Genomic DNA, 15,327 nt, shown 5'->3' with positions numbered 1-15,327 from the left:
GTACAATAAGAATGCCATTGAGAATTCATAGGTATTTCTTGAAATACAGAGGATATGTGAAGGGACATGTCAGTGTGGATTGATCAAAAGTAATATCTCAGTATATAAAAATAAGTTGAAATTTCATATTTTGACTTGGCAATACCTATAGCTTGTTTAGGATTATTTTAACAATTTGTAACCCTTGTAAGGGAAATGAAAAATTTGTATGCTAGAAACTTGAGTGTCACTAAATCATGATACTTTGAGATGAAGGGGAGATTGAGAATTTATTTAAGTATTTCATTTTGAAATTAAGAACTTAAAACTTAGATAATAAAAGTCTAATATAAAAAAATGTGAATTATTAACTAAGTTTTGTTGCCAAGTTTATTGATACAGATTGATAATAAAGTAGTTTACTTAAATTTTATCCTGGGTTTAAGAAGTTTTCTTTGAGCAAGTAATAAATATTGCTATAACTTTTTTATACCAAAGCTATCTTACTCTAGGTTATACTTGCAACCATAATTTTTTTAAGGAGGGATTCAATTTCAATCCACAAAAAGGACTTCTAGTAATATAATATGATTAATAAGAGAGTAACATAATATTTGTTAGAATACTTAGTTTTAAAAGTTATTATAGAATATAAGAGCATATATTGCCTTACTTTTGTAATTATTTGTAAATTTATCTCAATTATTTTATTATATACATGTTGTTTAGTTAAGTAAGTAAATGATAAGTGACATGGAAAATGTTAAACATAATCATATACAATATACAGACCTTCCAGAATTTATCAGCAAAATTTTGAAAATAGTTTTCATAGAATCTGAACACTTAACACATTCAGATGTACATATTTTAATAGCATTATTTGTAATAAAAAAACACAGCAAATACTATTAAAACTTTATTTGAGATGTTGATATGTAAGTTCTGTAACATTGCATTTAAATTTCTAGTTCTACATTGTTTTTGTGATGTATCTGTCATAGTAGATTTAGTGTGAAAGCTTGGCAATTTTCTTGTTCCTCTGAGGAAAGCTAGTATGTGTAAGTCTGGTAAAATAATGCTTAAGATAGTGAGGTATCTTGCCTTTTAATCACTAAGTTTCTACATTTTTATTATAATTACATTTATTTTAATTACTTGAATAATTTCAAATCATTAGTTCACCTATCACAGTTAAAATCATTATCATACCAGTATCTATCACTGTTTGCAATACACATTCTTAACAAGTATCAATCATTGCAGTAACATGTAGCCTTAAATTAAACACAAAAAAATCAATAAAATATTTTTCAAAAATTGCATTATAACATTATTATTTCACATTGCCACATGCATGCTTTGCACCATTTGTGTGACTTGTTTTGGATTAAATATTTCACAGTTATGCTTCAGGAGAACAATTACACAATAACAAGCAATGAAAAAGAAACTTGTTCTTAATGTTTGTCTCAAAATATTTCGGTTTTGTGTTCATTTCTTGATTAATCTATTTCAGTTTATTTTATGCATAACATTATATCAATGGTTTCTATGCATTTTGTCTGACACAATTATATAGGACAGAAACTATTAAGTTTTTCTAAAACTTTGAACTAGTTACATGTGTATATAATGTCATTTTCACCTTTGTATATTGTTTGCAAAAAGTATAAAAGTTTTGTGGGAAAATGTACTTGTGCATAATTTCCAGAGGATTGCATATAGGAATTCTACAATAAGAGTTTATTTTACAAACCCAATACTACAGATACAAGATGATATCAAAATATTTTTAGCTGCAGCCTAAAGGCTTATAGAATGGCTCATGAGTTTTCCAAGTACAAACTTTTAGCCCATAACTCTATCATCTCTTAACCAATTTGAGATCTAATTACAGTTCTGGACTCAGGAGGTCAAACTCTTTCAATTGATGTATTTGATCACATCTAAGGTATTATAGATTAATTTACTTTAATCCTGCCTCAAAGAATTTCAATTTAAGGGTAGGCTGGTAGAGATCCCGACTAGTAACAAAATTGAAGAGGGTGTACAAGCACCTCATACTTAGTGGTACTGGCACACAAAAGTGTAGCTAATGGAAAGGAAAAGGGTTCTCATAGGTTAATATAATCAAATCTTTCCTAAAAGAATTTGAAGTGCTGCAGCTATTGATGGTTCCCTCTTTTTAGAATAACTACATTCTATATTTGTGACAAGAAAACAAATGGATTTTCTTTTTTTAAATAGTGTTTGACCATATTATAAAACATCCACGAAAGGTGATTTACTGAAAATAACATTGAGCTGTAAGTGTAACTAGAGAAATATGCAACAATAAGTAAACTTGTATCAGAATTACTTGTTACTTGTGTTGATAGGATTTGTGTGTCAAACTATGATTAAACTTAAAAAATTAAAATTAGCAAAAAATGCATTTCTCATTGTTTTAAAGTAGTTTAGAGATATTTTGCTATCTAAATATGATATTCCTTAGCAAAAGTTTTAAAAGTTTATGAACAAGGGGAGGGATCAAGCTATCCAAGCCCTTTCTTTCAGTGCATGTATGCCCTAAGTTATCTAACATTGATTAATCATATTGCAAAAGTTTAAAGACCATGTCATTGCATTTGGTTGTTTACATTCAAAATTTTACTGAACTACTATTTTATAAATTTATCTAAGTAGGTTTAGTATCAAACTGTAGATTATAATATTTGAAGTTTTAGTGTTACACAATAATTCATTTCTGAATTTAAAAAAAAATATTAAGAGAATACACCTGAATATTGATTTCTGTGTGTTGTGGAATGCAGCACAAGTTCAGGCTAAATATTTGTTTTCTAAAAATTGATGTCTATAGTTTCATACAAATTAGGAATTCAAACTACCAATATTGACAAACTAGAATATAAAATAAGAACCTTGTATGTTGTCTATTTGTTGAGATATGGTTTGTGTAATGAATCAAACACAGTGGCTATGCTCATCTCTTTCAGTCCCTTATTTACACTTACCTCAATATATGACATGAATAATCATTTAAAAGTTCAATGTGCCAGTAGTTACATTCTAAGCCATTTTAAAGTGCTTGGAAGCCATCTAATTCTGTCAAACTGAGATTTCAAAATTACATATTCTTTTAGACAAAATATAGTTTTATTTCCAAGCTTGATGAAATGTAGTAGTATTATATGGTATCAATATAATTATTTATAATTTTTTTTGTTATTTCAAATGTATATGTACAGCCTAAAAAAAATTACATTTCACATTCTCTTTGTGCAAAATTTGAAAAAGCTCAGCCATCAACAGCAAGCAGCAAACAAATACAAAGGTTGTAACTAGAAGATATAATTGCTTGCTATACTTGTGTATTTACTGTTTTGTGTTTAAATGAAAATAATTCTAAGAGGTTGTTTGTGAATGGTAATAATCTATATATGTATAATAACTGAAATGTGAGTGTATAGTATAGTTATTGAAATTTTTTATTATTATATTAGAAAAAATATTTTTTTCTTTTTTTGCTGCCCTGAACTGGGGAAAGACACTAAACCCTACTTTTTTATACTAATGTTAGTACTACAGTAAATAACTTATTTTATTTCGTAACATGTTAAAGAACACAAAAAAAACATGAAAAAGTAGACAGTATCCTATAATCATAATTTTTCTGACCTTCTAACCACATGAAAAGAGCCACTAACAGTTCATTGAAGCTCATTGTTGTGTTTCTCATGGGAATAAAGCTTCAACTGAGAATTAAATTGGCAATTCTCTGTGCAGAAAACAGTGCCATTGGCTTTCTGTTGGTTATAAATAATATGGTATTGAACTTCAGAAAGAACTATTTGCAATTTCTGAAAGAGAGGATGTGACAGATGTGTGTAGCAGTAGAGGTATGGTTCTCTATTTGATGGCTCTTTAACCAAATAAGATTGAAGGCTGTAATAGTTATGCTTTGTCTGAGCAATGACATACTGATAAATATATCAGGTCAAGCTTTGCTGATGCCCAGTGCAATGTGTATTATGACAAGGTAACAAGACGTAACTGATGTGTCATAAATAGATGTATATTTATGGAAGCTTACACCTAAATCTAATATGTATATCAACTTGAACATTGTGTTTTCTTTAACAGTTTAGGCCCTCATTCATGTCCATTATTTTGAAAGTAATAAATTAAGTACTTTGAAAAGAAACTCCTATACTAAATGTTGTAATTATTTATGTCCTCATTCTGTTAGTTGTATAATAGTAAAATACATCTTTCATGATTGAATTCTGAAAAGACTCTAGATATAATTATCCTCAGTCAGTGGGTCAACACATGTTTGAACTTCTATTTTTCAGATATGAAAATGTATATTAGAATGGCTAGAATATGTTTGTAATTTCTTTTTTTTTCAAAATTGAAGCTGATTTTGCATGCAAAGATATTGCTCAAGATTTACAACGATTGTTGAAGTTTAAGTCTGGAGAAACTGCACACAGTGTTTTACCAAGTAAGTGGCCTTTTTTTTTTTTTTTCATGAAATAGCTGCAGAGTTGCAAAATGTATTTTTGAAATTATTTCTTAAAGTAAGCAGACCCATATAGAGCTTGGTGATTAATAACTTTTGGTATTTGACTACTGTCTATGATTACTAAGAAGAAGAAAAAACTTAATATATGGTGTTCTGTTCTGCAATTTTATAACAAACTGATATTATTCAAATATTTTGGATACTTAAATTGTTGGAATAACCAAAAACCCTAATTTTTATTAATTGATTAATTTTGTTAGCTGGTAAATCACTCAATTGAGCTAAACAACTTTGAATTAATTGAAAATAATTATGAAAAATCATAATGTCAATATTTTACTTACTGGATAGTTAGAATAATAAACAACTGTATCAATTGGAAGCAATAGTTGGTCATTGACTTATGTTAATTAATTTCATTATAATTTTAATCAAACCAGTTATTTTACATCCCACTAATAGATAATTGGTTAATCAAGTTAATCACCTAGCTGTGCATAGCTAATAATTTAAGAATAGATTTCACATGCAATATTCTTCTTTAGTGTACAGGTTATTTATTTATTGATGAATTTTAGATTTTGATTTTAAATACTTCGATATCAGAGTTGTGGTTTTGAAATATCTAATGTTTGATCATATTCTTTGAATTATGATTCAGTCATGTACTTAGTATTTTGAGTGTCCTCTTCTTTTTATGTCTCCTGCTGAAGTTAAGTAATCTGAGGAATAATATAGAAACATGCAATAATAAGTGTATTAGGAAAGAAAAGGAAGAGCAAGTCCTTGTAAAAGTACTGTCAGCATCAGTCATTTAAATATGAAAGTTGTCTGTGTAATGGCAAGGAAATATTATACAAAATGTTAGTGTTTTTACTAAAATCATTCCTATGAACAGAAATTAATTTTTGTACTCGATTTATACATTAGTTAGAAAGTCGGGTAACTTGAAGTAGTTTTGTAGTGTCCTGTTCTGCTGAGTTAAATGTATATATAAAATTTACAAAATAGATTTGTTTGCTTCAGTTTGAGGGAATCGTCATGACTTAGTGGACATTATTTAATTTGTATGACTTATGTTGATTGAAATCAACTGATTAGGTTGAACCTCAGTTTAATCTGCCTCTTTGACAGTTCTTTATGTTGGAAGCTTTACTGTCTTTATGATGTTAGTTGACACATTGCTGGGAATGCATTTTTGCTTACACATCTTGTATTCATAATAAATGTTGTGTGTGATAAATTATTACTGGAAGATATTTGTATCAGATCTTCATTATATTTTTGGGACCAGCATTAGAGTTTAGGGAATTTTACAGACTGTCTCCCAATGCCTAGTACCTTGATGCATGTTTTCATGGTTGAAATCACACTTCTTCTGGTCCCACCTTTCAACACCTATAGATACTAGTTAAAGAACTAAGGATATTGTAGAGGATGGGTTTTCAGAAATTGTTTAAATTTACATCTTTATCTTAAAATGAAATTGAAATATATACTTATCTTTACTGTATAATTTCTGTTCAGTTTTCTCCACAATGGGTTATCAACTCATATTTTTGAGGAATGCATATGGATAAAGCTGATTAAACTACAATCATCGTTATAAAGGTTATATCATGTGAATAATGATGTCACATTATGATGTGAAGAAGATATGAGTTGTACACTGTTGACTGTCAGTCAGGGGAGAAAGTAGAGAGATCAACAAAAGTATTAAGGCCTGTAGTAATTATCCAGGAGAATTGTTAAAAACTTAACAGTGAGAAAAGATGAATTTTTGTATTTAAGTTTCATTTTGTAATTAATTTAATGAAACTAACAATAAACAATGGTTTTTTAGACTTTAAATAGCAATTTTTATATTAATTTATTTTATTTTTTTTTTCAGATGAGGTAGACAATAAACAATCTGCTGGAGCCTTGGCTTCAGTTATTAAATATCTAGAAGTAAGTTTAAGCTGTTTTTTTTGTTTTTTTTTAAGGTTTGTAAATAAGACTGTTTTACATTTTTAAATTTGTCTATGCTAAGATCTTTACTACATTTGAGGCATTCTCTTAATTTTAAGGTAATATAATGTTTCATATTTGGTTATGTATTTTATTTATCAAACTTAAAAAATTGACATAAAGTACTGCTTGTCACTAGGTGAGGCTTACTTTTGAATGTATTAATTTCTTAGTTTTTAATTTTTATACAAACCATATTTCTGAGCCCCTTTGTAATAAGCCATTCTAATTTTGAAAATAATAAGATTTATTTCTATAAATTAATGGATTTGAAAATGAGGCCTTTTCTTTTCTTTTCTGATTACAAAAAGTTAAGTTATGTGCAGAAGCTTCTATTTTGATGTTATAAAAAGTTAATAGGTTTTATGAAATAATCCCAAAATTATAACTTGTATCTATTTCAAATTTATATGTATTTTAATTAATTATGATATGTTGGTTATTGCAGATGGTCTTTGAGTCCAAAGTATCATAAACATTAGAGTTCAGAAATTTTAGGTCATTACTTATCATTTGATATTTTGACTATGGTAAAACTTTTACTTATTCTGAAATGTGATGGATAGATAAAGCAGCTGTTTCTTTTTATTTTAATATTTTATTGTACAGTATGGTTCTAAATTTAGAGAAGTCTGTTCAACGTTTGTTTTATGTATGGAAAGAGCTCTTTATTGTACTATTTAACCAGTTTTTACAGAATTGATTAGTATTGTTTTACTATATCTATAATGTAATTAGTTCCTTTTTATATATTAAAGCTTTTAACAGATGAAACAAATTTCGGACAGTATCATCTGTTAACCTTTGACCTAACTCAGTATGTACGTTTGGATGGAGCAGCAGTAAGAGCTCTAGGCATCTTACCCTCTATTAATGACGGTAAGAAGAAAAACAAATGTTATTTATACTGTTTCCTTTTACTTTACTTTTTTTTTTTACAGCCATGGCATGTATTGACCAATTTAAGATATAATTATAGTTTTCAACTCTGGAGGCCAAAACCTTTTTTGATTGATGTATTTGGCAATGCCTAAGGCTTCATAGATTAATTTACTTTAATCCTGCCTAAAAGAATTCCAGTTGCAGCAGCTATTGAGGATTTATTTTACCCCTTTTTGTGTTGTATGATAGAACTGTATATATACACATATGTTTCTCACTCTTATAAACTACTTTTATGTTTCAGTTATTTCTTATAATTTTCATTTCATATGAATAGAGGTTACTGTTTTTTAAAAGTATGTTTTTTTTTGGTTTTTTCTAGGCATTAAGTCTCATAGTTTACTGGGTCTACTTAACAAGTGTCGTACTTCACCAGGACAAAGGCTATTAGGACAGTGGATTAAACAACCATTAATTAACATTCACAAGATTGGTATTTATTAATTGATATATATTTAAATTATTTTTGAAAAGTATAGTGCTATATGTTTATATCTTATTAAAAATAAGAGATGTGACAATCATCCTCTTTTTATACATCGTGAAGTTAGACATTTACCTATCTCTTTTTAAAGGGTTTGACCCATATTTGTGAAATCTATATTGTTTAAAGATACATTTTGTATTGTTATAGAAAACTTAACTGTCAGATAGATCAAAAAGCACAGCATAAAAGGTAGAAAATCTAAAGTACAAACAATAACATGAGAAGGTAAAGTTAATTCCTAATATGAGAGGTATCTACAGAAGTGAAGCATCTTCGCATGAGAAAAAAATTCACATTCACTTGCACACAGGTACATATTTGTCATGCATTGCAAACAAAACAGTAAGCTGGGGCAAATGTGGATAAAACAACAAGCATTAAAAAAAGTGTGATATCTAAGAAAAAGTGTTAGTATATAAAGTTATTTATTAAGGAAAGACAACTTACAACCATGAAATTACAGAGCAGATGAATCCTACCAGAAAAAGATCCACTACTCCTCAAACAAGGAAAATATGTTTTATATTGGTGGAAGAGAGTGAAATAAAAATTATTTAAAACTTTATAAAAATTGCTCTGTTTTATAATTAGAAGAATGTATTATAGACAAGAGTGAAATTTTAGTTTGAGGCATAATTGCTTGTTGACAAGCTGAATAATGAGGGGTTAGTTTAATAGTTTGAGAGTGCTTCATAGCAAATAACGTTTGTGCAGTATCAGTGGGAAAATATGTAACTATTATTAAGATCACTGTATGTTGTAAATCACTTTCAGAACATAGAGGTCATTGTAAGTTATTCACTGAATAACATTACTCACAAGCTGCTTGTGTGCATACTTATGAAGCATTGTCTTTTTATTATGATTTATATTACCTAATCTAGGTGTAATTAATCTAAAGGAATTTCTGTTTTTACATTTTAGTTATTTTATAGTAATTGATAAAGAATACACATGAAAACAAGAAACAAATTACTTACCCAGATCTTTTTGTTGTTGCTTTTTTATACTAGTGGTGGTGCACTAAATAATATTTTATTTAATTAAATAATGCACCAGTGAACAGTGTCTCATAATTATCATAATTTTTCTGACTTTCTATCTATGTGACAAGAGCCATTATAAATTCATCCAACTTGTCAGTATATTTCTCATTGGAAAGAAGTTTGTACTAAAAGATAAAGTGACAATTCTCAATACATCATTTGACAGACAAAAACCTTGGTTTGCTAGTTGTTATACATAATACTGAATTAAATGTGAGAGAGATATAGTAGCAAGTCCTGAAAGAGAGGATTTGTCAGGTGGATGTTGTAAGAGGGGTCTGAGTTTCTATTTGATGGGTGTGTAATGAAGGAAGATTGAATGCTATAAAAATTGTGATTTGTCTGAGAAATAACAATTTTATAGTGAGTAATTTATGTGAAAGTTTGTACTTATTGGAGAGGTAGTGAATAAATTAGAGAAGAGGGGATTTATAGTGAAAAAATGTCAAATTTCTTGCACTAGGGGAAATTTATGATTTTTTTAATATTCCCTTATAAAATTAAGAACTAAAAATTATATATTATTAAAACATAGATTATGAGCTATAACTTTATGCCATACTAATTGGTACAATATAAACAAATATTAAATTTTGACTGTTAGTTGCAAAAAATCGTGTAACTTGCACAGTAAAGGACATACACAGAGGGGATTAGTTAACAGTGTCTTAAGTACTAAACCTATGTAATAGAATGAGGAATTACTTGTTAACCAATTGTTTACACTAGAGTAAACAAAATATTGAATCATATAATGCATGCACAATTTACATCTATATGTGGCTAATAATAATATTTTTTTAGTTAACCTATTAAGTTTCCAATGTTTCCAGCTTTACTTTTTTAACAATGGATAAAAATATATATAATTGCACTTGTTATTTCAAATTATTAACCCTAATAGTTTGTACTATTGCTTTATTTTAACAATTCAATGGTGCTGGCCCCTCGGGGTGGATTTCTGTACATGGTGAGGGGACCTCCCATGGAAGGTTCTGTTCTTTCAGTTTACCTCCTCTGGGATCTAAACATTCACCCATGTGTTTGCTGTGCATGGCAACCTGAGAAAGGGAGGAGAGGGTCCTGGTGGTTGAGGGGTTTAACCCTAACACACTACTTTGGCCTTGAATTCCTGTGGACGGGTGGCCTTGGGGTGGCCACCCTTAGGTCAGTTGGCTGGTTCACTGGGGCCAGGGTCAATCAAGTACCAGTGTTGGATGTTCTCCACTGGTGTTGTGGACATTATATCTGATGTTGGTGTTTGGGTATAGTGCTCACAAAACCCTGGCATTGCTGCAGTGTCCTTGTTTGACATTGTAGTACATCACCTTGTAGGGCTCCATGGTGGGTGGGGTCAGTGGGCACCGAAATTTCCCTCTCTTTATTATGGATACTCCAATTAAAAATCTTAATAAAATAGTGAATAAACAGTCTATAGGTAAATGACCACGTCTGATTCTGAGCAGCAATTCTAACCATCTGTACCACCTGTTGCACCTCATTTTCTTATATTGCATTCACTTGCAGACAAACCTTTAGTGCAAATGGGACTTGCTGTCTCTCCAAAGTCAGTAAAGAAGCAAGAAGCTTTGATCTGGTGACATATTAGTGAAAACATTCACATCTCAAACAGTAAACTCCTCTTGCATTCAAAGGCAATTGGGGATATACCTATTGAGGTTACACCTCATGCTACTTTGATGAATTCATCACAAGGAGTTATTGTTGAGAGGAATTTGAAGAACATCCAAGAGTTGGAGATTCTCACTGGTTTCTCCACCCATGGAGTTTCTGCAGTAAGGTGTATATCCACTTACAAAGATGGAATTATAAAAGTTATAAATTATAAAATTATGTAAGGTTCATACTACAAGCTGAAAGTTCAGAAGAAAATGCAAAGTTCTGGAAAAAATTAATGCTACACCAAACTTATCTGTTGAAGCTACATATGTAAGAAACAATAATGAAACTGATATAAGAATATAATTTAAATTCAAACAATACTTTCATGAAAATAACAGCTCCTTATAGATATGAAAACTGTAAACTGAATATAGAGAGTCTTATGTTTTGTCTAACATGTACATAACTGAGCACGTCTCTTATTAAGTTCAATATTGTGAGCAAAACAGTATGTTGTGTTGTTGAATATTACAAAAGTATGTGGCTGAATATTATGAAACTGGGGAATTTAGTGTTTTTGAGACTTAACTGTTTTTTGGCTAATACAGTGGTGTAAGTTTTAACCTGCCTCTTTTATATATGAATATATTTTTATTTTTTATGGTTAAAGAAGAGCGACTAAACATTGTGGAAGCCTTTGTCAATGACACTGAACTACGTCAGATGCTATATGAAGATCACCTTCGTAAAATTCCAGATCTTCAACGGCTTGCAAGAAAGCTGCAGCAAAAAAAGGCAACCCTCCAGGTACAAATACTTGTTAGTCATACAACCAATAGTTTGTTCTTACCCAGTTTGACTGTATTTTGATTTGTGTTTATAGGAGAGGAAATTTTTTAATTTTTGATAATGAAATATGTAGATCTATGTAACGTTCTTACTTATATTTTATTTTTCTAAGATTATTTGAGTGTTATAGGTTTTATGCAAGTTTCAGATGTGTTATATTTAGAAAAGAGTATATTTTCAATTATAGAACATAATCATTGTTTTATCCAGATTTAGCATTGATAAATTCTGTAACTGGATTCTAGTCTAGTTATACAATCATAATGTATTTTAAATCAAATTTAAGAACTGCATGAATTGACCTGGGGTTTTCTGTGCTTATACCAAAATTGATAATCAATAAGTATATTTTTAACGAATGCTACTCATACAGGATGTTCAGTTCATTATATGAGCATACTTTCATAATTTTTATTGAATGAATTCATAGTATGTGTGAGTGCTCAGTTAATATTAGTTTTGGGGATTATTTTTCTTATTTTCATTAAATTCATAGGAAATTTTAATTAACATTAGTGAAACTATAAAATTTCTAAACTTCATATTTAGATAATTTGTTGATCATAGTATTTGTTTTGGCTTGAACTAGGATTGTTACAAGATTTACCTCTTTCTTAATCATCTTCCGGCTATTCGAAATCAGCTTGAAAGTCAAAAAGGACAATGTATGGTAGTATTCAGAGAATTGTACTGCTGTCCTTTCAAGGTAAAGTGTATGTAGATTGCACTAAATTTTGTTTTACATTATTCGTTGTTAATTTGAATCACTTGTTTCTACAAGCTTAGTGCTCTAGTTTAGTTTTAAAAATAAATTTTGTTTTCATAAGCAAACTTTTTAACAATGAAATGTTTAACAGGTTACATACTAATTTTGGTTACTTTGCTTAATTTGTTTTGCGTTATTAATATTTTTATGTAATAATTTTTAATGTACAATGAATATTACTGCCTCTTAGCAAAGTGTTCATTATATTTTGGGAAATATATAAATAATTCAGTGGAAAACTGTCTTCCAAAATGATACAATAACAAAGTGTTTTAAAATAAAATTATATAATGATGTAGAAATATACTTGAAACTGATCAAATGATTGACCTGTAACTTAATGTAAAATAACTTGAACTTTAAATGACTATCTTCAGCATTTTAACTTTCTATGCAAAGTAAACTTTTCAGTTTGAAGTATTTTATTCTCTTGAATTTTGTTAACAGTAATGGTCATAGGAATATGAGAAGTTACAAACTAACAGCAGTGAATTTAACTCTGTAATAGAATTGAAAGTAGAATATCTTTTTGATTGTATCTAATACTTTCTTACAGAATTAAGCTCCAAGTTGATACTTGACAAATTTTTATCTTAAAATGGAATTTTTGTTCTGTTTATTATTAGTTATAATGCATTCATCCACAAGTTATTTAAATACTGAATAGTTTGTGTGAGGAAACTATTTGCTCATCATGGTCATTGAACAATGTGTTTAAGTTATTCCAAAGTTAAGATATTAAGAAAATAAGATATTTCAGAGTGTAAATTTTCTGTAATTGGTTTCTTGTATTAATATTAATTTTTCCTTTACAGAACAAAATAATTAGAGTAACAACTTCATAAGTTTCAATAAGAAATAACACAGGACATTGCATCTGACCACAGTGACAAAACACAGTTGTTTTTAAATATAGCCTATCATTATTAAACTTTGCCGTTACTGTTTAACAACTATAATTAGGTATTGTTACACCAATTTCTGGATTAGTTAATAAAACCAGAATGTTAATCCAGCCCACATAATGATAAAAGAAGCATTTAATTTTTTAGGCCAGTGTTTCAAAATGCTGTGGTGTGGATTATTTGCTGGAGTGTGAAATGTTGTACACATATATAATAATTGATATTACCAGAAAGTGGTGAAATATTCAAAAAAATTAAATGGGATGTAGTAGCTTTTGGGTTGGGAAACACTGACTTAGACTATATATTATTCAATAAAAACTTTCACAATTTTAGTAAACTTTTCTATGCTAATAGTAGTATACTGGCCAACTCTGACATGTGATTATAAAAATTAATAGCTTATAAAAGTCATCATATGCTTAAAAAAATGCAGCATGATAACCATAGGACTTTTTATTCAAATTTTGTTTTTTAAAGATAATTTATTTTTTATAGTGCAATAAAACTCCTACATAAATAGCTATTTACTACTGCTTTACAATGGACCCCAATAACAGTTTACCTCAAAGCTACTTTGCATACTTAAGCTTTAGTTGGCCTAATGAGGTCATATTGTAGGCTACTTTATTGAAAGATATAGTGTAATGAAATATTGTTTAAAGCATTAAAACTACATGCAATCTAATGACAAGCAATCATAATTTTGGAAAACAGCTGATCACAGAACTAATTTTGTCTCCTTGTGGCCTTAATCTGTTGATCAGAGTTCTTTTTCATGTCCTGAATATAAAAAAAAGTGACTAAAGTATTATCAGTATGACTGCTATAGTATATAGAGCTGAAACATGCAAATCAAGTAACATTGCTAATCATAAACCTACCACTATACTACGTATAATGAATCTACCACTCGATAGCTAAACATATTTTAATACACATGAAAATCTGCTGGCTAGAAACAAATCTAGACTTAAAGACTATGTGACTGATAATAGGTTTTAAATATTTTAAGGGTAAAATATTTAATATTACAGAATTATGCAAAATTTTAGAAATTTGTAAATGATTAACAATTTTATGCTTAAAATTGATTATAATATATTATGATTTTTTATCATTAATTATATAATTTTATCATTTAAATTATTTACTTTCAGCCTAACTTTTATAATTTTGAAAATTAAATGTCATTACTGTTTTTGTTAATACTTTTACCTTTGAAATATTTAGTTTATATATGATTTTATAGAAATTATTACAAATCTTAGAAACGATTTAAAACTTGTTGTCTAAATCTGTTCAGAAATCGATAAAATTAATCCATTTTATTTTTATCCTTTTTTTTCTAGTTTTTTATTTCCTAAATTTCACGTTAGCACTATCTAAACATAAATTACTGGTGCTGTTACTATTACTTACAGCACTGTACCATTATAATCTTCATTCAAATCATAAAGATATAAATTTATGTTTAAGAATGAAAAAATTCTTTTTGTAATCTATTTGTATCAGTGTTAATAATTTCTGTTCAAGCAAAAGGATGAATTCTGATATGTTCTTATTCAACTGCATTTACTTTGAGATTTATCCAGATTTATGCAAATATGTAGAGGGTTAGAAGGTTTTGCTACACATTGCATAGTATATATGTATTACATATTAATAAATATGTTGCATTTTATACTTTTCAAAAGGAATAATTATAAATAATTGGATAAAAAAAACAAAAAGAATATGTGAAGCATCACTTACCATTACATTTTGTAGCCATAATAAGAAATCTATTAACAGTCAGCTAGGATGAATACAGTTGACACGTGAGGGATAACTAGTGCCCATAAATTAATTATTAATACATATATATATATATATATATATATATAGACACATATAACAAAATGTGCATGATTATAAATTAATACACCTCACAGTATTCATTAATACTGATTATTTATAAAAGTTGAAAATAAAAAAAGAATACATCAAAAGGAAGGATTGTGCTAATTTTAAGCAACATATCTAAACCTTAAATGAAATTAAATGTAAAATAGTGAAAAAAATTGCAGCAATAATACAAACACTGGGACACAAATTATAAGTTAGGGCATTATGTATTGTGCCCTGGTTTTGGTGAAAGTAAGACTCCTATTGCGTTGAGGGTATACCAGGTATTGAGTTTAACTCCA

General features: G+C 28.6%; 1 protein-coding gene across 6 annotated transcripts in view; it reads left to right on the top strand.

The window, feature by feature from the left end:
- Positions 1 to 15,327, top strand: part of LOC143229157 (DNA mismatch repair protein Msh2-like) — a 146,197-nt gene that overhangs the window by 55,145 nt on the left and 75,725 nt on the right. For 4 of the 6 annotated variants that reach the window (XM_076461062.1, XM_076461065.1, XM_076461060.1 and 1 more), the window contains 6 exons: positions 4,403 to 4,489; positions 6,402 to 6,460; positions 7,279 to 7,399; positions 7,785 to 7,895; positions 11,289 to 11,425; positions 12,057 to 12,173. In XM_076461062.1, the coding sequence (XP_076317177.1) occupies positions 4,403 to 4,489; positions 6,402 to 6,460; positions 7,279 to 7,399; positions 7,785 to 7,895; positions 11,289 to 11,425; positions 12,057 to 12,173 (632 nt within the window). The remainder of the gene's footprint in view (positions 1 to 4,402; positions 4,490 to 6,401; positions 6,461 to 7,278; positions 7,400 to 7,784; positions 7,896 to 11,288; positions 11,426 to 12,056; positions 12,174 to 15,327) is intronic. The other 2 variants (XM_076461063.1, XM_076461061.1) reach the window with 1 other exon arrangement.

The sequence above is a fragment of the Tachypleus tridentatus genome, chromosome 10 (assembly GCF_004210375.1).
Source record: "Tachypleus tridentatus isolate NWPU-2018 chromosome 10, ASM421037v1, whole genome shotgun sequence".
NCBI classification, from domain to species: domain Eukaryota; kingdom Metazoa; phylum Arthropoda; class Merostomata; order Xiphosura; family Limulidae; genus Tachypleus; species Tachypleus tridentatus.
This window is presented reverse-complemented; position numbering and strand designations above follow the sequence as displayed.